We start from the raw sequence: 21,765 nt of genomic DNA, 5'->3' as shown, positions 1-21,765 counted from the left end.
GAAGAGACAGTACTCCCTAACTCATTTTATGAGGCCAACATTACCCTGATACCAAAACCTGGTAAGGACAGCACAAAAAAAGAAAACTACAGACCAATATCTCTGATGAATACCGATGCAAAAATCCTAAATAAAATTCTAGCAAATCGAATACAACAATGCATTAAAAAGATTATTCATCACGACCAAGTGGGGTTCATTCCTGGGGCACAAGGATGGTTCAACATACGCAAATCCATCAATGTGATACATCACATAAACAAAATAAAGGACAAAAATCATATGATTATATCAATTGATGCAGAAAAAGCATTTGACAAGATACAACATCCATTTATGATTAAAACACTTAATAAAATGGGTATAGAAGGAAAATACCTTAACATAATAAAGGCCATATATGACAAGCCCTCTGCTAATCTCATAATTAATGGAGAAAGACTGAAGCCCTTTACTCTACGTTCAGGAACACGACAGGGATGTCCCCTATCACCTCTGCTTTTCAACATAGTGTTGGAAGTCCTTGCCAGAGCAATCAGGCAAGAGAAAGAAATAAAAGGCATCCAAATTGGGAATGAAGAAGTTAAATTATCACTCTTTGCAGATGACATGATGCTATATATAGAAAACCCTAAAGACTCCACCAAAAAGCTATTAGAAACAATCAACGAATACAGTAAAGTTGCCGGCTACAAAATCAACGCACAAAAGTCCATTGCCTTCCTATATACTAACAATGAAATCTCAGAAAAAGAAATACAAAAAACAATTCCTTTTGCAATTGCAGCAAAAAGAATAAAATACCTAGGAATAAACTTAACCAAGGATGTGAAAGACCTATATGCTGAAAACTATAAGACATTTTTGAAAGAAATTGAAGAAGACACAAAGAAATGGAAAGACATTCCGTGCTCATGGATTGGAAGAATCAACATAGTTAAAATGGCCATATTACCCAAAGCAATATACAGATTCAATGCAATCCCCATCAAAATCCCAATGGCATATTTTAAAGAAATAGAACAAAAATCATCAGATTTGTTTGGAACCACAAAAGTCCCCGAATAGCCAAAGCAATCTTAAGAAAAAGAACAATAATGGAGGTATCACACTTCCTGACTTTGGCTTGTACTACAGGGCTACAATAATCAAAACAGCATGGTATTGGCAGAAAAACAGACACATAGACCAATGGAATAGAATTGAGAACCCAGAAATAAAACCACATAAATATGGACAGATAATTTTTGACAAAGAAGCTAAAAACATACAATGGAGCAAAGACAGCCTCTTCAATAAATGGTGCTGGGAGAATTGGATAGCCACGTGCAAAAGAATGAAACTGGACTGTTATTTGTCACCATGTACCAAAGTTAATTCAAAATGGATCAAAGACTTAAGCATAAGACCTGACACAATAAACTGCATAGAAGAAAACATAGGTACTAAACTTATGGACCTTGGGTTCAAAGAGCATTTTATGAACTTGACTCCAAAGGCAATGGAAGTAAAAGCTAAAATAAATGAATGGGACCATATGAAACTTAAAAGCTTCTGCACAGCAAAAGAAACCATTGACAAAATAAAGAGGCCACCAACTGAATGGGAGAAGATTTTTGCAAACAGTGCCTCCGATAAGGGGCTAGTATCCAGAATATACAAGGAACTCATGCAACTCAACAACAAAAAAACAAACAACCCAATTGAAAAATGGGCAGAGGACCTGAAGAGACATTTCTCCAAAGAGGACATACAAATGGCAAATAGACATATGAAAAAATGCTCAACATCACTAATCATCAGAGAAATGCAAATCAAAACCACAATGAGATATCACCTCACCCCAGTCAGAATGGCTATCATCAACAAGACAAATAGTAACAAATGTTGGAGAGGCTGTGGAGAAAAAGGAACCCTCATACACTGTTGGTGGGAATGCAGACTGGTGCAGCCGTTATGGAAGGCAGTGTGGAGGTTCCTCAAAGAATTACGAATAGAATTGCCATATGACCCAGCAATCCCTCTCCTGGGTATCTACCCAAAAATCTGAAAACATTTAGAGATAAAGACACATGTGCTCCAATGTTCATTGCAGCTTTGTTTACTGTGGCCAAGACATGGAAACAACCAAAATGTCCTTCGATAGATGAATGGATAAAGAAGTTGTGGTATATATACACAATGGAATACTATTCGGCAGTAAGAAAAGATGATATAGGAACATTTGTGACAACATGGATGGATCTTGAGAGAGTAATGCTGAGCAAAACAAGTCAGACAGAAAAAGCAGAGAACCATGTGATTTCACTGATATGTGGTATATAAACCAAAAACAACAAAAGAACAAGACAAACAAATGAGAAACAGAAACTCATAGACACAGACAATAGTTTAGTGGTTGCCAGAGGGTAAGGGGGGTGGGGAAGTGGGGGGTAGGAGATGAGGGTAAGGGGGATCGAATATATGGTGATGGAAGGAGAACTGACTCTGGGTGATGAACACACAATGGGATTTATAGATGATGTAATACAGAATTGTACACCTGAAATCTATGTAATTTTACTAACAATTGTCACCCCAATAAATTTAATTAAAAAAAAAAGAAAGAAAAACTAAAAAAAATATATATATACTTTTATTTTTCATATTTTGACAATATATGTGAACATTGAATAAAGACTGATCTCTTACCAAAATACCCCCAATTCAATTATTAATGCTAATGATTTATATTTTTGACATGCTATCTGTATTAGAAGTGTAACATCCATCAAAATGGTGCAATGTTTTTTAACTCCTCCTTGATTATAAAATTCCCTTCATAAAATATTTGGAAAATACAGAAAATATAAAGAAGAGGAGCCATCCATTATATCAATCAGTATGCAGAGATTATAACCAATGTTAACATTATGCTATCTTTACCCACAGTTCCATTTTTATGCATGGTTACGATCACATAGTATTCATATTTGCTAGTCTTTTCTTAAAACAACATATTGTTAACATTTTCACCCATCACTTAAAACTCTGGGACACATACTAAAATATTTAAAAATGAAACAAATTCTTAAGGAAATCTGTCAGAATGTAAAACAAACAACCAAAAAAAGATGAAGTACAGGAGAAGTAGAAAGAAAATTACAGAGGATTGAGCTAGGGGATCCAAATTATAATTAGTAGCCATTTTAGAATGAAAAGATGGAGGGAAAGAAATTTTCAAAGGAACAGACAAAATTTCCTAGAACTTAAACAGATTTTTCACATCGAAAGGGCCCACTGGGCATAGAGCATGACAAATAAGTAACCACACATCATGGTGAAATTTCAGAAACACTGAGGTCAAAGAGATGATCCTCAAAGATTCTGCAGAGGAAATAAAGGTCAGACACAAACAATCCAGAACAGCACTGAACTTCACAGCAATATTACAATGAAGGTTATCGTAAAGGTAATGCTTTCAAATTCTGAGAGAAAACTTTCCAAACTCAAAGTCTATTTCCACACTATCAATCAAAAGTGAGAATAATGACATTTCAGACAGCAAAGTGTCAAAAAACTGACTTCTCATGTACCCTTTCTCATTAAGAATGTGCTCCACCAAAATGAGAGCATAAACAAGAAAGAGGAACAAATGAGATGCAGGACACAGGACCAAAACTGAAGAGGAAAAGGAGCCAGGATGATGGTGAAGAGAGACCCTGGACCGGAAGCTGGCAGGGAGCCTGAGGACTGTCGCCCAGAGGACAGCCTGGCGCTGAAAGACCACCTGAGGGTCTCCCTCAGGAAAACTATACTGAGAACCCAGGGGAAGGAGGAAATGATGAGTCATAAGTACATAGAAAGTTAAGCAGATGAAGAAAGGGGGAAAAGTACACGAGAAAGGAGACATGCGATAATAGCACATTACTGGGTTCATCAATGAAAACCGACATAGTCACAAATATGTAAACAGTAACGGGAAAGTTCAAGTAGCACCATGGGGGAGAGATGAGGAGGGGTACAGAGTGAATTAAAGGACCACAGAAAGATGAGTATTGCAGGATTCCACATAGTTGAGGTATGTGAAATAGTCAAATTCATAGACTCAAGGAGTGGAAGGGTGGCCAGGGGCTTGACGGGGAGTAGCCAGGGGCTTGGGGGGAGACGGGGAGTAACTATCAACTGGCAGAAAGTTACAGTTAAGCAAGATGAGTAAGCTCTAGAGATCTGCTGTACAACACTGTACCTGGAGTCCACTCTAATGGACACTTAAAAATTAAACAGGGCCGAGCTCATGTTAAGTGTTCTTATTACACTAAAAAGAACTCTGCAGAAACTCCAGAGGAAACAGCTTCAAGGGTTGTTTAAGTTCCCTCTCTGGGGAGGAAGACTGGTTTGGGGGCTAGTATTGGTCTAATAAGCTTTTCAGTACTATGACTTTTTAAAAACTGCACACCCATATTTTTTTTCCATTCATAAAAACAAAACAGCAACCCGTTGGCATACTATAGTATAAAATAGTACAGTATAGTATAAGTAGTATAGTATAAAATAATTGTTATTTCTTTTTTCCAGAGGGCACCATATTCTTCAATATCATTCAGGTAATGGGAGCATTATATTTTCAAAGTACTTTCATATGTCATGTGAACTTCAAAACAATCTTAGTGACCTAAACTGTCTTATCGTAACTTTATAGACAATAAAAGGACGTCCTTGAGGGACTGTGATAGAAATAAGGTCACACACTCGGTGAGGAATCCTGAACCTGAGCCTGGTTCCCACACTCCCGCTGTCCCACTTTTACCACCAGGCCACACAGCACGGCCCCAATTCTGTGTCTGTCTCACATCAATGTGACTGTCCCCTGCTCACTTCTATAGTAGGAACTAACTGATAAGGACAGCCTCCTTCAGCTAATGAAATTCAGGAGGTGCCTGTCTCCCACCCTCTGAAATTCCCCATTGTCTCTTGTCCCAAATCTTGGTCAATGTGATCAACAGTAACAATCCAACAAATCACTGAGCCAACTGCAACGGCACAAAGCAATGACAGCACCCCAAAAATGCAGAGCCTAAAGACCCACTGCTCTAAAGACCCAGCAAAGGCCAATATCAGGAACGGTCCAGATAAAGAAACACTGTTCTCTGACCATGAAACTAAATTGCGTAGCTCTGCTAATGACCCTTTTTTATTTAGACTTGTTCTATTAATTATTTTATACTTTAATCATGTTTCTTTCAAAACACTTTTGTATTTATATACCTAAATATGCTATAAATTGCATAGTATATAGTAATTACAATCACGCATGTATGATTATCTTGTCTCTTTCCAAAACAATAATTTGAAGTTGTGTTTTATTAAACTCTAGCCTCCTAATGTCTAACAAAAACAATTTCCAGAAATTTGATTAAATTCTGAATCGACCCAGTGATCTGAAGCAGGTGTTCTTTACATGGTTCTTAATGTTTTGGTTGGTTTTTTATCCCACAGAAAAAGTAGAACTCTGTCACATTTAAAAGTTGGTAAAAGTTAATAATTTTGGCAAGTTAAAGGGATTAAATATGGAGTGAGTTACAGTTATCTATGAAAACAACAGAAGTCAACACACATTTGATCTACTTCTAGGCTTTTATTGGAAACAAGATATGGGTAAGAGATAAATAAAATATAAATTGGAGTAAGACAAAGCTATCTTTTCTCTCCTTTTATATGCCGAATTTAAGTGGCACATATTGAGACCCCCTTTGACATTTTCTTAAAAAAACAAAAAAAATCTGTCTTAAAAATAAAAATGCTTGCAGCTTCATTAAAGAAGCAGCTCCCACCTCCATCACCCTCACTTCTCACTTCCTGCTCTGCTTTATTCTTCTTCAGAGCACTAATCATCTTTTAACACAGCACATAATTTCCTCGTTTGTTTATTGTCCCTCTCTCCCACTAAACCTACGGCCAAGGTGGCCAAGTGTCTGTCTGCTTTGTTCATGGCTCTATCTCGAGCAGCTAGACAGTGGGCCTGACACAGAGCAGATGCTCGGTAAGTATGGGTGAGGGTCCATGAACTCCCTAAATTGCAGTAAAAGGCAATGTGTTTATGTGCATGTGTATATTTCTCTAAGAAGAGGGTTCACGGCCTCCACCAGATTTTCAAAAGGGGCCTAAGAACCAAAAGCCTGGCAAGCTCTCAGAGGTCCAGCAGTTTCTAGAATATCTCCAAATGACTATACTGCAGAGATTTCTGCCTTCATGTGGTCTTTGAAATGAAACAAAACTGAAGACACCATTGCTGTCTCTGTATTTTTAGAAGCTGTGGCTCAAAAACCAGGAAGAAATGTACCCAGCAGGTAGCCTGCCTGTCTTGGCCCCCTGCCCTAACCCTTCTCTTCATAGCCCATGTTTCTCTTTAGATGGGGTTCTCCAGAAGAAAGAAAAAAAAAAAATTTTTCTTGCTCCTCCCATCCTCAAAGTTGAAGCATATAACAAGGTTTTATCTATTAATGTCCTGTCTCATTCTAAAAAAGTGCTGGTAAAATATTATTCACATTAATCAAGTCTGCTAACTAGGATTAATACTATCACATTCCTTAGCATCAAAGTGATGTCAGGTTTTTTTATCCCATGTCTTTTAAAGAAAACGGACACAACCAAGGTAAAATATCTACCACCATCACCACCAACCACTGCCCCTTCCTGCCTCTTCCCACAGCAGATCAAGCCTTCAGGGCTGCCCCCACTTTTCATCCCATCCCCTACCTGCAACATCAGGTTCATTTTCTCTCAACTCCCCACAAAGCTTGGCAGGACAGGGAAAAGCGAGGCCAAGAGAGACAGAACATAGGAAAGGGGCAAGAAACTAAGGAGAAAAGGTGATACTGCAACTGGGAGATACTCACCCTGCCAAAGTATAATCTCATTCATCTAAAAACCTTATGCTGAATGTTAGTAAGTTTTATCCTAAGTCCCATGTTTCCCCGAAAACAAGACCTAGCCGGACAATCAGCTCTAATGCGTCTTTTGGAGCAAAAATTAATATAAGACCCGGTATTATGTTATGTTATATTATATTATATTATATTATATTATATTATATTATATTATACCGGGTCTTATATTATAGTAAAATAAGACCGGGTCTTACATTAATTTTTGCTCCAAAAGACGCATTAGAGCTGACTGTCCGGCTAGGCCTTATTTTCAGGGAAACACAGTAAAACCAGCATATTTAGAAGCCAGTAACCTATTGCCAATTTTTAAAGATCTGGAAAGGTTATCTGAAGATTTCTTTCATAGCTTTAGCAGCTTTATCCAAGGATGAAAAGCCAAGCACTCCAGGCCATGCCTCAACCCTCATAATTCATATTCCAACCACATAAGATTACTACTTTCTGGAATATACTTTCTCACCTCTGTGACCTTGCTGATGCCACCTAGAAAACCACTGCCAAAACACTTTCTACCTTTCTAGGCCCAGCGCAAAGGTCACCTCTTCTCTGACGTCATTTCCAACCCTGCCAGTGAGAATTAACTGCTTCCTTTCCTGTACTTCTAAAGCGCTCTGTTCCTACCTCTAGTTGCTACCAGATCAGAGTTGGTTATTCATACATGTACTTTGCTGCTAAACCGTGAACTTGAGGGCACCTTATTTACTTATCTCCCCAGAACCTAGCCCTCTGCTTTATCATATAAAAGGGACTCAGTTACCTAACTTGAGTGTCATAATACAATTCACAGCAAAGTTTGATTGATAGATGATACATAGACAGACAGACAGACAGACAGATAGACAGATAAAATACACAGCACTCAGAAGAGCCTCAGAAACACAGCACTCAGAAACGCTACCTCTTTGGAACATGGAATGCTGCTGTGATCTTTTTCCATGATCAGCCATCTGAGAACACTTGGAATAGAGGGACTTTTCCATGTTGGCCAAGGATTAACAAATCTCCCATCCTTTCCTTTCTTTGATTTAGTTACATCTTCCTCTAGTCTGTAATCCAGTTTGAAACTTTTCCTGGAAAGCCTAGAAGAATCACTTCCTCCAGAATTCCGTGCTGAATTTTGGCGTTTTCTTACTGCTTCTTTAGGATATTGGCTGCTTGTCATCAGGGACTGGTTGCTCTCGTTTTCATCCATGTCCTTTGAAGAACTGAAAAAAAAGAGGAAAAACACTGAGTTTAATATATAAAGGCATTAAAACATATTACACAGTATTATTTCTTAGCCAATAAAAATATCCTTAAACTTACGAAAATAGTCTCTATTAGCTCAAACTTTATCTTCTTGCAAAATGCAATTTTCGAATCCAGTTAATTACTGCTTGCTAAATAGAAAAAATGCTTATCTATTCCTGCCAAACTTTAGAAAAATTCCTTATCTGCTTTATTGAAAACAAACTACTCTGCCATCATTCAAACACGAAATTTTCCATTTCAATGACATTTTGTAGAATAAATTAAAGCACCATCATGAATCTGTAATATTTTCATACATGAATTTTTAAAACGTTGTTAATAACACATAGTAAGAGGGAGTACCTTAGTTCCTTGAGGATACCTCGGGAATTCAAGTGATTTATATATAACCCTACTAGACCTAGTCATTTGACTTTAAAGATAATCTGTTTAGCAATGCCCGTAACAAGTGCAGTAAGTCCAAATCCCAGGAAAGGAGATAAAAACACTCATTGAGAGACAGTTCAATAATGTAGGTAAGTGGTAACAATGCAAATTTAAACTAACTCAGATTTAGAACTGCCATGTCAGCAGTGTGTATCCTAGCTACCCTTTCTGTGCCTCAATTTCCCCATCTATAAAATCAAGATAACACTACCTGTCTCCAACGGTTAGAGAGAATTTACAAAGCTAACACCAAAAAAGCACTTAGAAACGTGTATGACAAATGTAACACACGTGTATGCACACTAACAGCTCAACAAATGGCAGCGGCTGCTGTTGACCTTGTTGTTACTGCTACCACCACCACCACTGCACCCAAGGCACTGAACGCCTTGATTCTGAACTACGTATTCAGGACTCCAAACACATAAAAGTGATAAATAATGTCTTAAGAATATGCATTTATCTGCCATCAGTTTCACTTCTTTCCTATTGTGCTAAACAAATATTTGTTTTGTGTCTAGTTTAAACGTAATGCATACATTTGATACACTTTATAACCTTAAAAACATAAGCACATTAACAGAAAGCCAAATGTTACTCTGAGGACTATAATGATGCTTAAATAGAAATATTACCCAGGAGAGAAAGGGAAAGAACACAAACCCCAGGATGAATACGTTCACTGAACCAAAACTTTTTTTTTTTTTCCAAACTATCAGGAGTAAATTGTCTACGGTCTGGAGAACAATCAGTGTTCAGAAAAGAAACCACAGCTGACAAAAGCTAAAGCTGATCAGCCATCGCTGTTTGTGGGCGAGCCTAAGCTTTTGCATCTTGGGCAATTAACCTTTCTAGTCCTCAATCTTCTCATCTATTAAATACCTACTTACCTTGTGGGGGTTTCAAACGACTCAATGGCATAATGTACATCAAGTGCTTGCCATTCCCCAAACGTTAAGTCTTTTGTCCCTTTTCCTGCTGATTTGTCATATAGCTAAATTCTTCAAATTCTACTAGAAAGCAAAGGATCTGGGTGAGTTATCTCAGTTCTTCTCATAGAGTCATTCTACCTGGGTTATAATTAAGTTCATGCCAAGGCCTTTACAAAAGGCAGAAACAAAAACACTTAAACCCCACTTCATTTAATAGATGTAAACAGACACGTTTGGAGACATTAGGTTATTCCCCAAGAAAATAATGTCTAATAAATGGAAGAGCCGACCTTATGCTACCCCTTGTGATGATAAATAGCTGATGAGATACTTGCATGTCTGCATATATCCACATATATCCACATACATATAAATTCATATATAAATCTATCAATATATAATAAATTTGGGGCTCATTGTTGTAAACAATCAGAGGACAGGGAAAAAGGAGAAAAGAACACTCTGGATCAAAAACCTGTGACAAAGCAATGTGAAAATGGCTTTTAGACAACATCTAGTCATCTAATGCAGCTGGGAGATAAGAAGCAAGAAAATCTTGTGAGAGTCAAGATAGTGAAGGCATGAAGGATGGGAGTAGATTTGGGGCCTGGACTGAGACGTTAAGGAAGTCTGGTTACCCTGAGGCAATGCCCAAAACCTAAAAAGGGGTGTACGTGGAGAAGACAACTCTGGTAGCAGGATAAAAACGAAGGGTGTGCCTAGGAGCTGGAGACACGCAGATAAAGAAATAAAAGCGAGTAGGAAACAGAAGCAGCCCAGAGCATTCACTAATAGTGAAGCACTCTGCTACATGTTTTACACATTTCATTTAAACTACTCCTCCCACCGTGTTTCCCCGAAAATAAGATCTAGCCGGACAATTAGCTCTAATGCATCTTTCGGAGCAAAAATGAATATAAGACCTGGTATATTATATTATATTATATTACATTACATTACATTATATTTATTATATTATATTATATTGGGTCTTATAGTAAAATAGGACTGGGTCTTATATTAATTTTTGCTCCAAAAGATGCATTAGAGCTGATTGTCCGGCTAGGTCTTATTTTCGGGGAAACACAGGAGCAAAATTTCAAGGTAAGTATTGTAATCCCCAGTTTTTAACTGAAGCACTGAGAGGCTGACAGCAGCCCGATCAAGAGGTGATGAGTAAGTGACAGTGAGAAGAACAGAATAAGTCAGAGACAATAAAGAGGCTGAATCACCAAGGCTGCAGAGTCTCTGGATGGTCGCAAACTTGGGACAATTTGGAGGGCAGGTTGGGGGGAGGGAAAGTACAAAAGTGGGAGGAATCAGAAATGGCAGCACCACTGATCAAGTAAAGGAATTAAGGGAAAGCAAACATCTGGAGTACAGAAGAGACGGTGGATTCGGCCCCAGTTTGAGGTAAGGTTTGAGGTCATCAGAAGAATTCAAGAGGAAGTCATCACTGACATTCCGTGGAAATGGATGACCCTGGGATCCAGGTGGCTTTGGTGGTGACAACAGTGAGAGTAAAAGAACAGGGTCTTTCCAGGGGCCTGGAGAGTACAATGAGAGTGAAAAACAGGTGCAGTGGTCTGTTTCCTCCCTGGAAAATAAACTTTTTCAAAGCTGTCTATTCACGCAATCCCCATTTTCTTACCTCCCATCCACTCAGGCTGTCACTCCAGTCAGTCCAGGGAGACAGGTCTCTACCAAATAACCATCCTCTCTAAACACAACACCTCACTCAGTACACACAAAATCCAGCCATAAGGAGTGATGCAAAGCTGACAGAAAACAAACGAAAAGAAAAACCCTGCAGGGGATTCCCTTTGTTCTCAGAATGAGGGCAAAGGTCAGTAAGATGGTGTGTTTTTAGCCCTGCCCACACTCACCTCCTTTGCTCCAAACACGGGCCTTAAACTATTTCCTCAGGCACATCGTGCTCCCACCTCAGGACCCCATATTGCCATCACACTGATTCTGAAAATACCCTTGGGGTGGGAAGAGGAAGTGTATGGGCATGTGTACTACAAAGTCGGTCAAGCAACACAAAACACTGTCTCTAGACACACCTTTTCCCACTGTGCACTGTAAGTGTGAAATGATGGGCAGGAACAGAAGGACATAAAAGTCTGAACCACGACAACCTGGACTCGTTCTTTTGGGTGAAATGTACTGGAAATCCATTTGGTGAATGTGCAAAACAACACACTCAGTGGATAGGTGCTCCTGTGACAAAGTGACCTCAGCCCACTAGATGTGTGAAGCCTGACTGAGGCCTGGGTCATATGAGAAGGCTCCTTATCAAATATCAGCCGTCTGGCCACTGCAGTGGATACAGCGACAATCTCCCAGGGCCATCTCCAAACATCAAAGCTAAGATGACAGGAAAACTAGGAATGAAAATGAGTGGGTTCTCCGTCTGGTGCTGTTACATACCCAGCTTTCAGCCTTGCCAACTCAGACGAACCCCTGAACATCTAGCTTGGGGTGTCCTTAATTAAATGGAACAAATTTCCCAATGATTCCTTGTTACATACCCACCTCCAAAGTTAACAATGTAAGTGAAAATTCTGCCTTGAGCTTAGGCCAACAGTAAGTGACAGATGTGCATACTCCTGAGAACAAACAAACTCTAAACAACCTGTGTTTTCAAAGGGATTCCAAACCTGACAAACAGCATCACGTTACGCTGATGTTCATCCACTAGAAGACACCATGAATTGTAACCACACTCTTATTTTATGTGCCACTAAGACAGTAAAAATGTTATCAGTTATGTCATGCATTATATGACAGACATATCCTGATATCAACGGTGTTCAAATGTGAATAAAACCTCTCTTAAAATTGATAAAATACACAACTTTATATATGAAGCTATATACCGGGGGTGCCAAAAAAATGTATACACATTATCTGTATTCATCTTTTATTATCGGTATATATTATTACAATTTTAATAGTTTTTTCCTTTCTTAAAATGTATATACTTTTTTTGGCACCCTCTATATTTTGGAACAAGAGTGAAAACAGCCTTGGTAAGTAGAAATAATCAGAATCGTAATTAATCTGCTGACCCTCCTTTCCTCTGTGAACAACAGCTAAATTTGTGAACAGCTAAATTTGGACTATAACACTAGAATCCAGAAGCAAATTTAAAGGTAGCAAAGCCCTATGACAACTGATAAATACAAAATATAAATGTTCTTCTTTAAAGAACAATTTGTTACAAAAAAGGACAACATAAATGCCATCTAGTAATTATCATCTACATTCTCTACATTTCTTTGAAGATTAATTGCCTACTTAATAGCAGAAGGAATTACCCCCATATCTCTAATCAAAGAGAGGTCTGAGTAGTGACATTTGGTGAAGATAAGTCTGCCAGGTACAAATATTTTACTTTAATAACTGTACACACGGGTAGCACGCTTTCAAAACAACAAGAATTCTCTATTTCAAAAACAAATGTTTCATTCTTTCTCTTTCTTTGACATTTAAGATTTGCCAGCTGCCTAGAACGGAATGCATTGCTTTATCATTTAAAAAAATTAAAGAAAAAATACACTATAATGTATGCTTGGGATTACAACATACTCATAATTCATGACACTGCCAATCATCATTCCTAGAATTGACATTTAATAAATACTGAGTAACTGTCCATCACATACTAACAAAGATGCTATTAAACCTGAAAAATATTCAGAACTGTGTTATCAGATATCTAAAAACACTAAATTCACAATTCTATATTAGCTCTCCTATCTGTAGTGAAGCAAAGGATCCTTTTAATACAATGCTAGATAACATAGGTAATGACTATTTCAATTCACTGAGGTGCCTGCAAAAGGCTTAGTAGGTTAAACTAACCTGCCCATTCTTTGCAGGACGGATCTCCCTTGAGATTGCGGTGAACCCCACAGGCATTTAGGCAACTCGTGGGACAAGCTTGGGAAGTACACTGAGTAATGAAAGGGAGAATGTTCTGTGGGAGGTATATACACAACATACACCAACAAAGAAAATAATGCATTATCAGCCACTTTCATTTTTAACTCACTTTGTTGACTTAACAATCAGTTTTGCTAAAAAGCTAAAGGAAAGCAAAGCAAATAGCTAGGAGCACACTAAAAATAAGTTACGATAATTTTTAATAATTACTGAGTCAAAATTGTTAGACTATACATGTATACATATACAGAGGGTGCCAAAAATATGTATACACATTTTAAGAAAGGAAAAAACTATTAAAATTGTTAATACTCAATATATACCAATAACAAAGATGAATACAAGTCATGTGTATACCTTTTTTGGCACCCTTTGTATAATATACATTTAGATGTTTGTAAATATAAGTCTATATATCTCACCAAATAGCTCATCTTCACAGAAGTGGAAAGAACACTAGTTGGGAATGGGAGACAGGGCTCCAATTCTACCATTAACTACAGATATTAATGTGGAGAGAGTAACTTAACCTCTCTAAACTTGGGCTTCCTCAGCTGTTAAGGCCTAAATACCTCCTCGAAGGACTGTAATGCAGATCAGTGACATCGTAAATTGGTATTTCAAAGCGCTATACAAAAGCAAACTGTTCTTACTACTATTTTTATATTCAGTAAAAGAGTAAAAAGTAAGATAACTAAAATCTTTTGATCTAAATGAGTTGCTTTTCAGGGGAAAGATAACATTCTAGAATTTCAGAAAGATTTAAAAACTCAGATTGCTGAAATTTTTCTTTCCTTAAAAATTTTATGAAGAAAAGTACTCTTAGAAAAATTCTAAGTTTCCTTATCCTTTATTAAAATCACAGTATGCTCTTGTTAAGAAACAACCTTTTGTCTTATAAAGTGCTCATCTGATTAATGACAGAAAAATTACTTTGACAAATTATAAAATGAATTCGTGTGTCGGGAACCAGAAATGCAGGCTGCCCCAGTGGCCTGACCCACATCACCAATCTAGACCAAGGGACACACCTGCCAAGGAAACCTAACATACAGCAATCACAAGTCCCCATCTCAGCTTACTTTACCCTAGAAAAAGGACCTGCTGGCCATACACGGAAAGCCCCAACCTCCTAGCTGGTCCTGCCTCGTTCCTGAGGTAACTTTTCTAACTCTAAAACTCATTCTTGTCCAAAAACCCTAGGGAGGGGAGTCACTGTACTCCCCAATCCAAGGATTGTTTTCCCTTGAATAAAGGACATCAAACTTGTTACTAAATTGTGTTATTTTTGTCATTTGATAAAATAAAATTCACAAAGAAATTCTGCCTTACCAAAATCAGCCTATGAATCAGAAGACAGTTTTGAGAGGAATAACTGCAAAAACATAATCGGACTCTTTGGGACACAAATTAGAGATTATGTTTTCTTTTTAAAAAAGCAGTCAAGGACAACAAATGTTCTTGATCATAGAATGCCAACAACTTTGGAAATTCTCTGCCATTAGACAAAATTCAACATATATAATGAAGTAATTTCACAGGCTGTTAACAGATTTTAAGTCACCAAAAAACACAAACACTGTAGATGCTTCCTGTACAATAAGAGTTTTTTCCTATATGTAAATAAGAAAGCAAAACTTTGATTAGAGTTAGAAACAATAATCAAGGTAAACAGCCTGCTTAAGACCAAAGCTCATTTAAAAAGACCATTTACAGTATTGCAACTAGAATCTTTAGGATAATCAAATGGCATGTTATGGCAAATTGAGAAAATATGAATGTTTCTTGAAATGGCATAGTTATCACTTCCTTAATATCTTCAAAAAATACCAAACAAAGAGCACAGATTCTTTTCTGGTACAATCAATAATACCTAAGTGATATGATTGTTTTACTGAAAAGGGTGGGAAGGAAAGAAATTAAATTGATGCTTGTGAAACTTAAAAATGTATCCTAAATGTGTTAGATGATCTTAAATGTTCATTTACTACTCCTTAAGCCAAAAATTTAAAATGCTTTCAAAATGTACCCGTCTCTCCTATCTCTGTCTCAATCAATTATGCCCCTAAAACCTATTTTTAAAGTAGAACCCGTACAAAAAAGGAATGAAGAAACCTGTGTCTCCATAGCTCCCAGACAGAAAGGGCAATGAGGGATAAAGCATATTCTTTCACTTCTCACTTCAGTTCTGGTTCCAACTTTCACTCTAGTGGATTACGTAACCGTTAAACATTATTGATTATCATTGAGACTCATCTTGTTCATCTGTAAAATGAGAGAACTGCGCTGTTCCTCCAGGGTCCCTTCCACCTCTGTAATTCTAACAATCTTGGGCTGCTCCAAAGAGCCAACCTTGGCCACCACAAAGCTGTCCCCTCTAAGGTAGCCTTGGTCTTGGGCTGCCCCTCCCAAGTTCCACTCCTCGCAGGAAGTCCCCAGCTAAAGCAGCCACTCAGATCCAGCCACTTTCCCTAGACTGGGTTAGCAAGGGATGTGCATGGTATTTCTCACCTGAGAACAGCAGAGTTAGCTACTGGGGGAAAGTGTAGTTTCACAGGCTTATCAGGCAGACCAGGGGGTTAATCTGAGCATGAAATATTTCAGAAGAGATTTCATAACAAATCTGATACATCAAACAGCTGTCAGACTTGCAATCTTATAAGATTGCAGGTGTAACTTGTAAGGACCTCTAGTGAAAGCAAAGTTCAAGTGACATTTAACACTGTTTGAATGTGTACAATACCTAAGTCCTAGCTCTCCAGGTACAATGGGCAATACAAGCCCTTGACCTCCAAGGATTCAAAATCCTTGAGGGAAAAAAATCATACGCAAACATACAGAGTGATTTTGGCTTAACATCATGTTTACAGAAATGTTGGTTCTGAATAATGAAAATTGTACAGTCTTTAGAATAAGGCATTTCCAAAACACACTGGCCCAAATTCTTGAAATAATAACTAGTACTTTTCCTTCCATGCCAACTGGGTCACACTGACAAGAATGTGTATTGCTTTTGCAACATTGTAAAGTAGAAAAAATTGTAAGTTGAACCATTCATTGTAAATTGGGGAGTATCTGTACTTATGGAGCTTTTTAAACTGCACCTGAGGATATTTGAATCACAATGTCAAGTGGGGACTCTCCAGGTAGTTTTTAATAGCTCTGTGGGTGATTCTAATATATAATGTATAGGCTGAGAACCACTTCTTTGAATCAGTCATTGGCACAAAGATAGGACAGGCAGTTGGGAAGGACGAAAGGGTCTTTTCTGGTACCCCCGAATTCATGCTAGCCTGGCAGCTGCCAACCATAAAGCCTACTCTTCCTCCCTGTCCCATACTCCAAGTTAGAGAGGCAGCAGAACCCCAAAATGGCTGCACAGTACAAGGGCTGGAACGACTACTTTGCTAAGGACAGAGCTTGATAGGTCCTGGACTTGTACACAGATCTGAGCACAAATTCGACTCTACACTCCCAGGAAGCCAAACCCAAAAAGAAGGAAACACAACCAGTGATGATTCACATTATAATAACCCACAGCAGCCTGTGCCTGATGAGTGCTCAACAAATACCTAGTGAATGAATAAATAACGAACAGGAGTTTAAACTCCTAATTACTTTTCACTGGGACAGAGTTCACTGTTTTTGAAAAGAACTTCTGAGAACCGAATTATAAGAGAAGCAAAAGTAACTAACTGGCAGTCAGACAAAACTCAACAAAGGGCATTCCCACTAACCTGACTAATTATGGAAATAAAAACTGAAAAACCTTGGGGAATTCTGTGGCGATAACGTGGTGACACAGTGGTCATGATGAGAAGATGCAGACCATAAAACCTAGTTTCCCTTTTCTCCTCAGTAACAGAGCCCGTTTTACTTCGGGTGGCTACGCACCAGCTAAACAGGCTGCATTTCCCAGGCTTCCAGCCAGGAAAGGCCAGTGGGATACAAGCAGAAGTCTTACGAGGTGCTTCTGGGAGCCTCCCTTAGGGGAAGGGAAGCATTCTTCTTGATTCTTCCTGCATCCTGCTGCCTAGAGCCATCGTGAGTCATGAGTAGGAGGGCCACTTCCTAGGAATGGCACAGAGAACTAGAATGATTCAAAGGCCACCATGCCTGGACTTTCCTACTCTGGACGTCCCCAAACTAATCCTAACTGATACAATGACCTGAGACATTTATAGTTATTAAAACACAAAAGGTAATACCAAAATACGTCTTCCTGATCCAAACGTGGGTACATGATTGCTATCATTTATAGTTTATTAAGCACTATGAACAGAAACAATACATGGGGGCCTTGAAGATACTAAACAGACGTCTTTGAGTTCATCCAGCATTTTGTCCTTCGTACTGGGAAGAATTATTACTCAAGTCCCATGAAGAGACACCTTCAGGTAGGGGGGCCAACGTCTCTAATGTGCCCGGAGCTTTCCCACTTTTAGCAAAGTCCTGCATCCTGGGACCCCTGCCCAGTGATGGGAAAATCTGGAGGGTTGATCATTCTACAGCCTCAGGGTACCACATAAACGCATAGCTATGTCTTTAGCAACCTGTATTAAAATATGGGCATTTTATACTAAATTGGAGATGAGCATATTATAAAGTATGATTTTAAGGTATATGGGCAGCTAAGCAAAAAGAAATTATAAAGCTCTAATAATCGCGCTCAACCAAGAGAATGTCACTGAGAACACCGCGTATGTCACATTCTTCATTGCGATGACATTCATTACGTGCACCAGCACCCACATCACCCAGCTGGAACACGGGCTCCGAACAGCACACACATAACACACTGGACATTGCGTCTACCTATAAAGTGGAGACAGCATGTAAGGAAAAGAATGAGAATCAACTTTCATCCAAGAATTTTAAAGTATCTCATCCCTGGGAAATGGTGGAAAAGTTTAATTTTGATGTTTCGGTTTTGTGGTATCACGACAGGTTGAAAACTCTTGTAAGAGGAGAAACAGGAAGTCTGTCAAAGACCTTAGACAGAGTACAGACTCTCAAAGGTTCTTTCCAACCTGAACATTCATGACTCAGGTCATCACTGTGTGACCCCCTCACTTTACAGAAGTCAGTCAGGCCAGAAAGGTACACCATTCCAAGGGCCCAGCTCTGGCTGGTGATGGAGCCTGAATTATTTTGTAGCCATGCTCTCACCTTAAGTATGCTTAGCAACACTTAAAACTAAAAATCCTATGGTCAGCAGGGAAAGATAAACAACACATTTCATCTCAGGGGGGTTATTTCACTTAGTTTAGATCACAAACAGATAAACTGACCTCAAGTTGAAAAAAAGGACTTTGAGTCCAGAAATTCTTTAAGTTGTCATTAGTTACTTCAATCACACAATTGCACGATATTCTGAATATATACAGTACTTGTTTTCATGAACTCTCTAAACAGGCCAAAGAAATGAACACAGTAACTTAAAAAGAGAACAAACATCTTTGTAGTTTGAAGGACCTTCAAAATTCAGAAAACAGCTTTTCAAAACAAATTACTGCTGTTGTCCAGTTTTCCTAGCATCAGGGTCTTGTACGCAAAACAAACAAGTCTGTAGTTTAAGAAGGGCCAGTAACAATGAGGAAGCTCGGTGTTCCTTTCCACAACTTTACTCTTATCACTGAGAGAGATTACAAAAGAGTACAGAAGCCTACAGGTATTTATTGTTCAATCAGTATGTTTGTTAATCTGGGAAGGCCCCCAAAGGAGATAAACCGGAAAAGCTGCTGCCTTCAAAGGGAAAGATGGATTGTTCTCGGTGCATACGGAGTTGTTTCTCAATCATGCGGCTTTTATGTGGATCCAGCTGTATACAGCCCTGCGCCTCCATAACCACTGGTACTGACCATTCAGCACAGGGGAGGGGTACCATCTATGGCTGTGATGCTGACGGAAGCTTGCTGATCCACACCACTCTGCCCTGGCTTCACTGGGACCCCTTTCAAAGAAGGGGCAGCGGTGTATGTCCTCTGCCAAAGGCCAGGGCTGCTGAGCTAAGGGACTTTGGACAAATCACTGAAATCTCCCAGGCTCTGCTTCCTGTTTTCCTCATCTGTTTAATGGGGTTAATAAACTCACATATTATATATCTATAAAATAAAACTAAAAATAAATATATTAATATTTGAAAGAACTTCATAAATTATAAAGTTATACTACATTATTTAACCAGCTGAGTTGGCAAACGACTACATCTCTGACATAACAAAACTGCCCCCTGGGGATATATGGCTTAATATAAAATGTCACAAAAGTCTGTTAGTATCTAAATACACAGCAAATGGTTATTAAATAAAAAGACAAGTCAAGTAAAGCACTATAAATTATATATAGGTAGAATCCTTCAGTATTATAGCAGTTAGAATGCTCTATCACTTGAACCTCAAGCTGGAAATCACATAGGTGACTCCTTTAATACCAATTTTACACATGCCCTCACAGGTCTCCAGGATAAAGGTGCTTGTTAGCCATTAATTACGTGCAAGTTCATTTCCCCAATACTTCAATGAAAACACTTTTTACTCGTATGCATTTCAATCTAAAATGCCCAGATCAACACAGTTCTCCAGGCACAGCCAAATTCTTATTTACATAAGACTGGAGTGAAATGAAAGAAACCCACTACAGCTATCTACCACTATCTACCACTACAAAGAAAAAACAGAATGAAACAACAAAACGCAAACAGTACTTTTCCAAATACATACAGCATGTTCTTAAAAATCCCCTCAGTTTTCCAAACTCACAAATACCCAAAGTAACAAAAATAACCTTTTCAAACACACGAGGATGACTGTATCAACTAAAGCAACCAAAACTCTTTGAGGGAATGCTTATATTCAAATTCAGTTATAATTGGACTAATTTAAAAATTAAATTGGCAATATGAAATCTGTCCAATACAATTTGGAAATGTGAGTGAAAATAAGGGTATAAGAAATACACTAAGTATTAGTATTAATATTTTCATCTCTTGGAGACTTACTGAAATACTTGCAGCAGGAAAGCCTGTACGTGTAATGAAATAAAACCTTTGAAAATTGTGATTACATTTTAATTTGCTTAAAAGTTTTAAGTTTAGTCAATCTCTCTTTCTTAAATTCTTATTTTAAATAGGTACACTTGCCCTAATTTTTTTCTAACAGACCTAATATTTTCTTGCAACAAAATCAGACTACGCTGGGATATAGGTAATCTTTTCTTTTTAAGATTACATAACTTCTTTCTAAAAGATGTCGATGTCTGCAGCTAAATCAAAAACAATGTAGCTGAAAATAGAAATGGAACTGCTAGATATCCATTTTTAACAAAGATAGAAATTATTCTTAGTTTTCTGAGAGCTGTATCTCAGGAATAACTTTCTCAAATAATCAGAATTATCAAATAGCAAACACTTCATGTTGAGCCAAAGTTAAACCAGGTGAGTCATATTGTAACATATATTTAAAAAACCTGCAGTAAAGGCAAGGAAGGACAAAAACTAAACGTTTTAAAGGTTAACTTTCTCATTCTCTTAATATTTTCCAGGTTCAGTTGAGGTGGGGTGCATCAAACTCTGGAGCCCGTGGAAGCTTATTTAATCTCAACTACCAGGACCCCATGCAGTTCTATTCAAGGGGCGGAGGGGAGGATACCTACCTGAATACCTGCTCTGAAAAGCCTTCCACGATACCCAATTTAACAACCAACCAACCACAGTACAGAAAATTCAAGAAAGCAAGGCTTCCACCACCCACCCCACCCCACCCCCGCTCTATTCTTTTGCTCATTTCCATTCTTTGGTTAACTTTCAAGATAAAAGGGGAGAAACCTGTTGGAATGGATTTTTTTTAGATGATAAATACTACAGATGAAGGAGAAATAAGTTGCCCTAAGGAACCCATTCATTTACATAAAACCAAAAGAAGATCCACCCACGTGTATTCCGATCTGTGAAGATGCAACCTGTGATTTGCAGAGAAGATGAGATCTAAAACAAATCCCAGAGACGGTTTCTCTCCCAAGGGAAAAAAATAATGTGGCTCTTCACGCAGGCACCTTCAGAGACGAGCTCCGCAACTCGCGAGGTGAGGGCGTTCAGATGAAGCCCTGCCGCTCACCAGCGCAGCACCTCCAGGAGGCCGGGCTCGGGACCGGAATCCCACCCACAGCCCGTTTTACATATCCGAACAGTGCCAACAGCCCCAGGCCGGGGGCCCCCACCCGGACGCGGAGGAGAAGGCAGCAGAACTGCGCCAGGGGACAGCCGGCGAGCGGAAGGA

General features: G+C 38.6%; 1 protein-coding gene across 4 annotated transcripts in view; it reads right to left on the bottom strand.

The window, feature by feature from the left end:
* NAPEPLD (N-acyl phosphatidylethanolamine phospholipase D) overlaps positions 1-21,765 on the bottom strand; it is a 42,172-nt gene that overhangs the window by 19,979 nt on the left and 428 nt on the right. Inside the window, exons 1-2 of one of the 4 annotated variants that reach the window (XM_074340637.1) lie at positions 21,449-21,752; positions 7,828-8,134 (exon numbers count right to left, since the gene is read on the bottom strand). In XM_074340637.1, the coding sequence (XP_074196738.1) occupies positions 7,828-8,121 (294 nt within the window). In that variant the 5' untranslated portion in view covers positions 8,122-8,134; positions 21,449-21,752. Of the gene's footprint in view, positions 1-7,827; positions 8,135-13,408; positions 13,525-21,421; positions 21,753-21,765 lie in introns of those variants that run through there. The other 3 variants (XM_019744535.2, XM_074340636.1, XM_019744534.2) reach the window with 3 other exon arrangements.

Source organism: Rhinolophus sinicus, linkage group LG09, assembly GCF_036562045.2.
Source record: "Rhinolophus sinicus isolate RSC01 linkage group LG09, ASM3656204v1, whole genome shotgun sequence".
Classification (NCBI taxonomy): domain Eukaryota; kingdom Metazoa; phylum Chordata; class Mammalia; order Chiroptera; family Rhinolophidae; genus Rhinolophus; species Rhinolophus sinicus.
The sequence above is the reverse complement of the archived record's forward strand: the minus strand, read 5'-3'. Positions and strand labels throughout refer to the sequence as shown.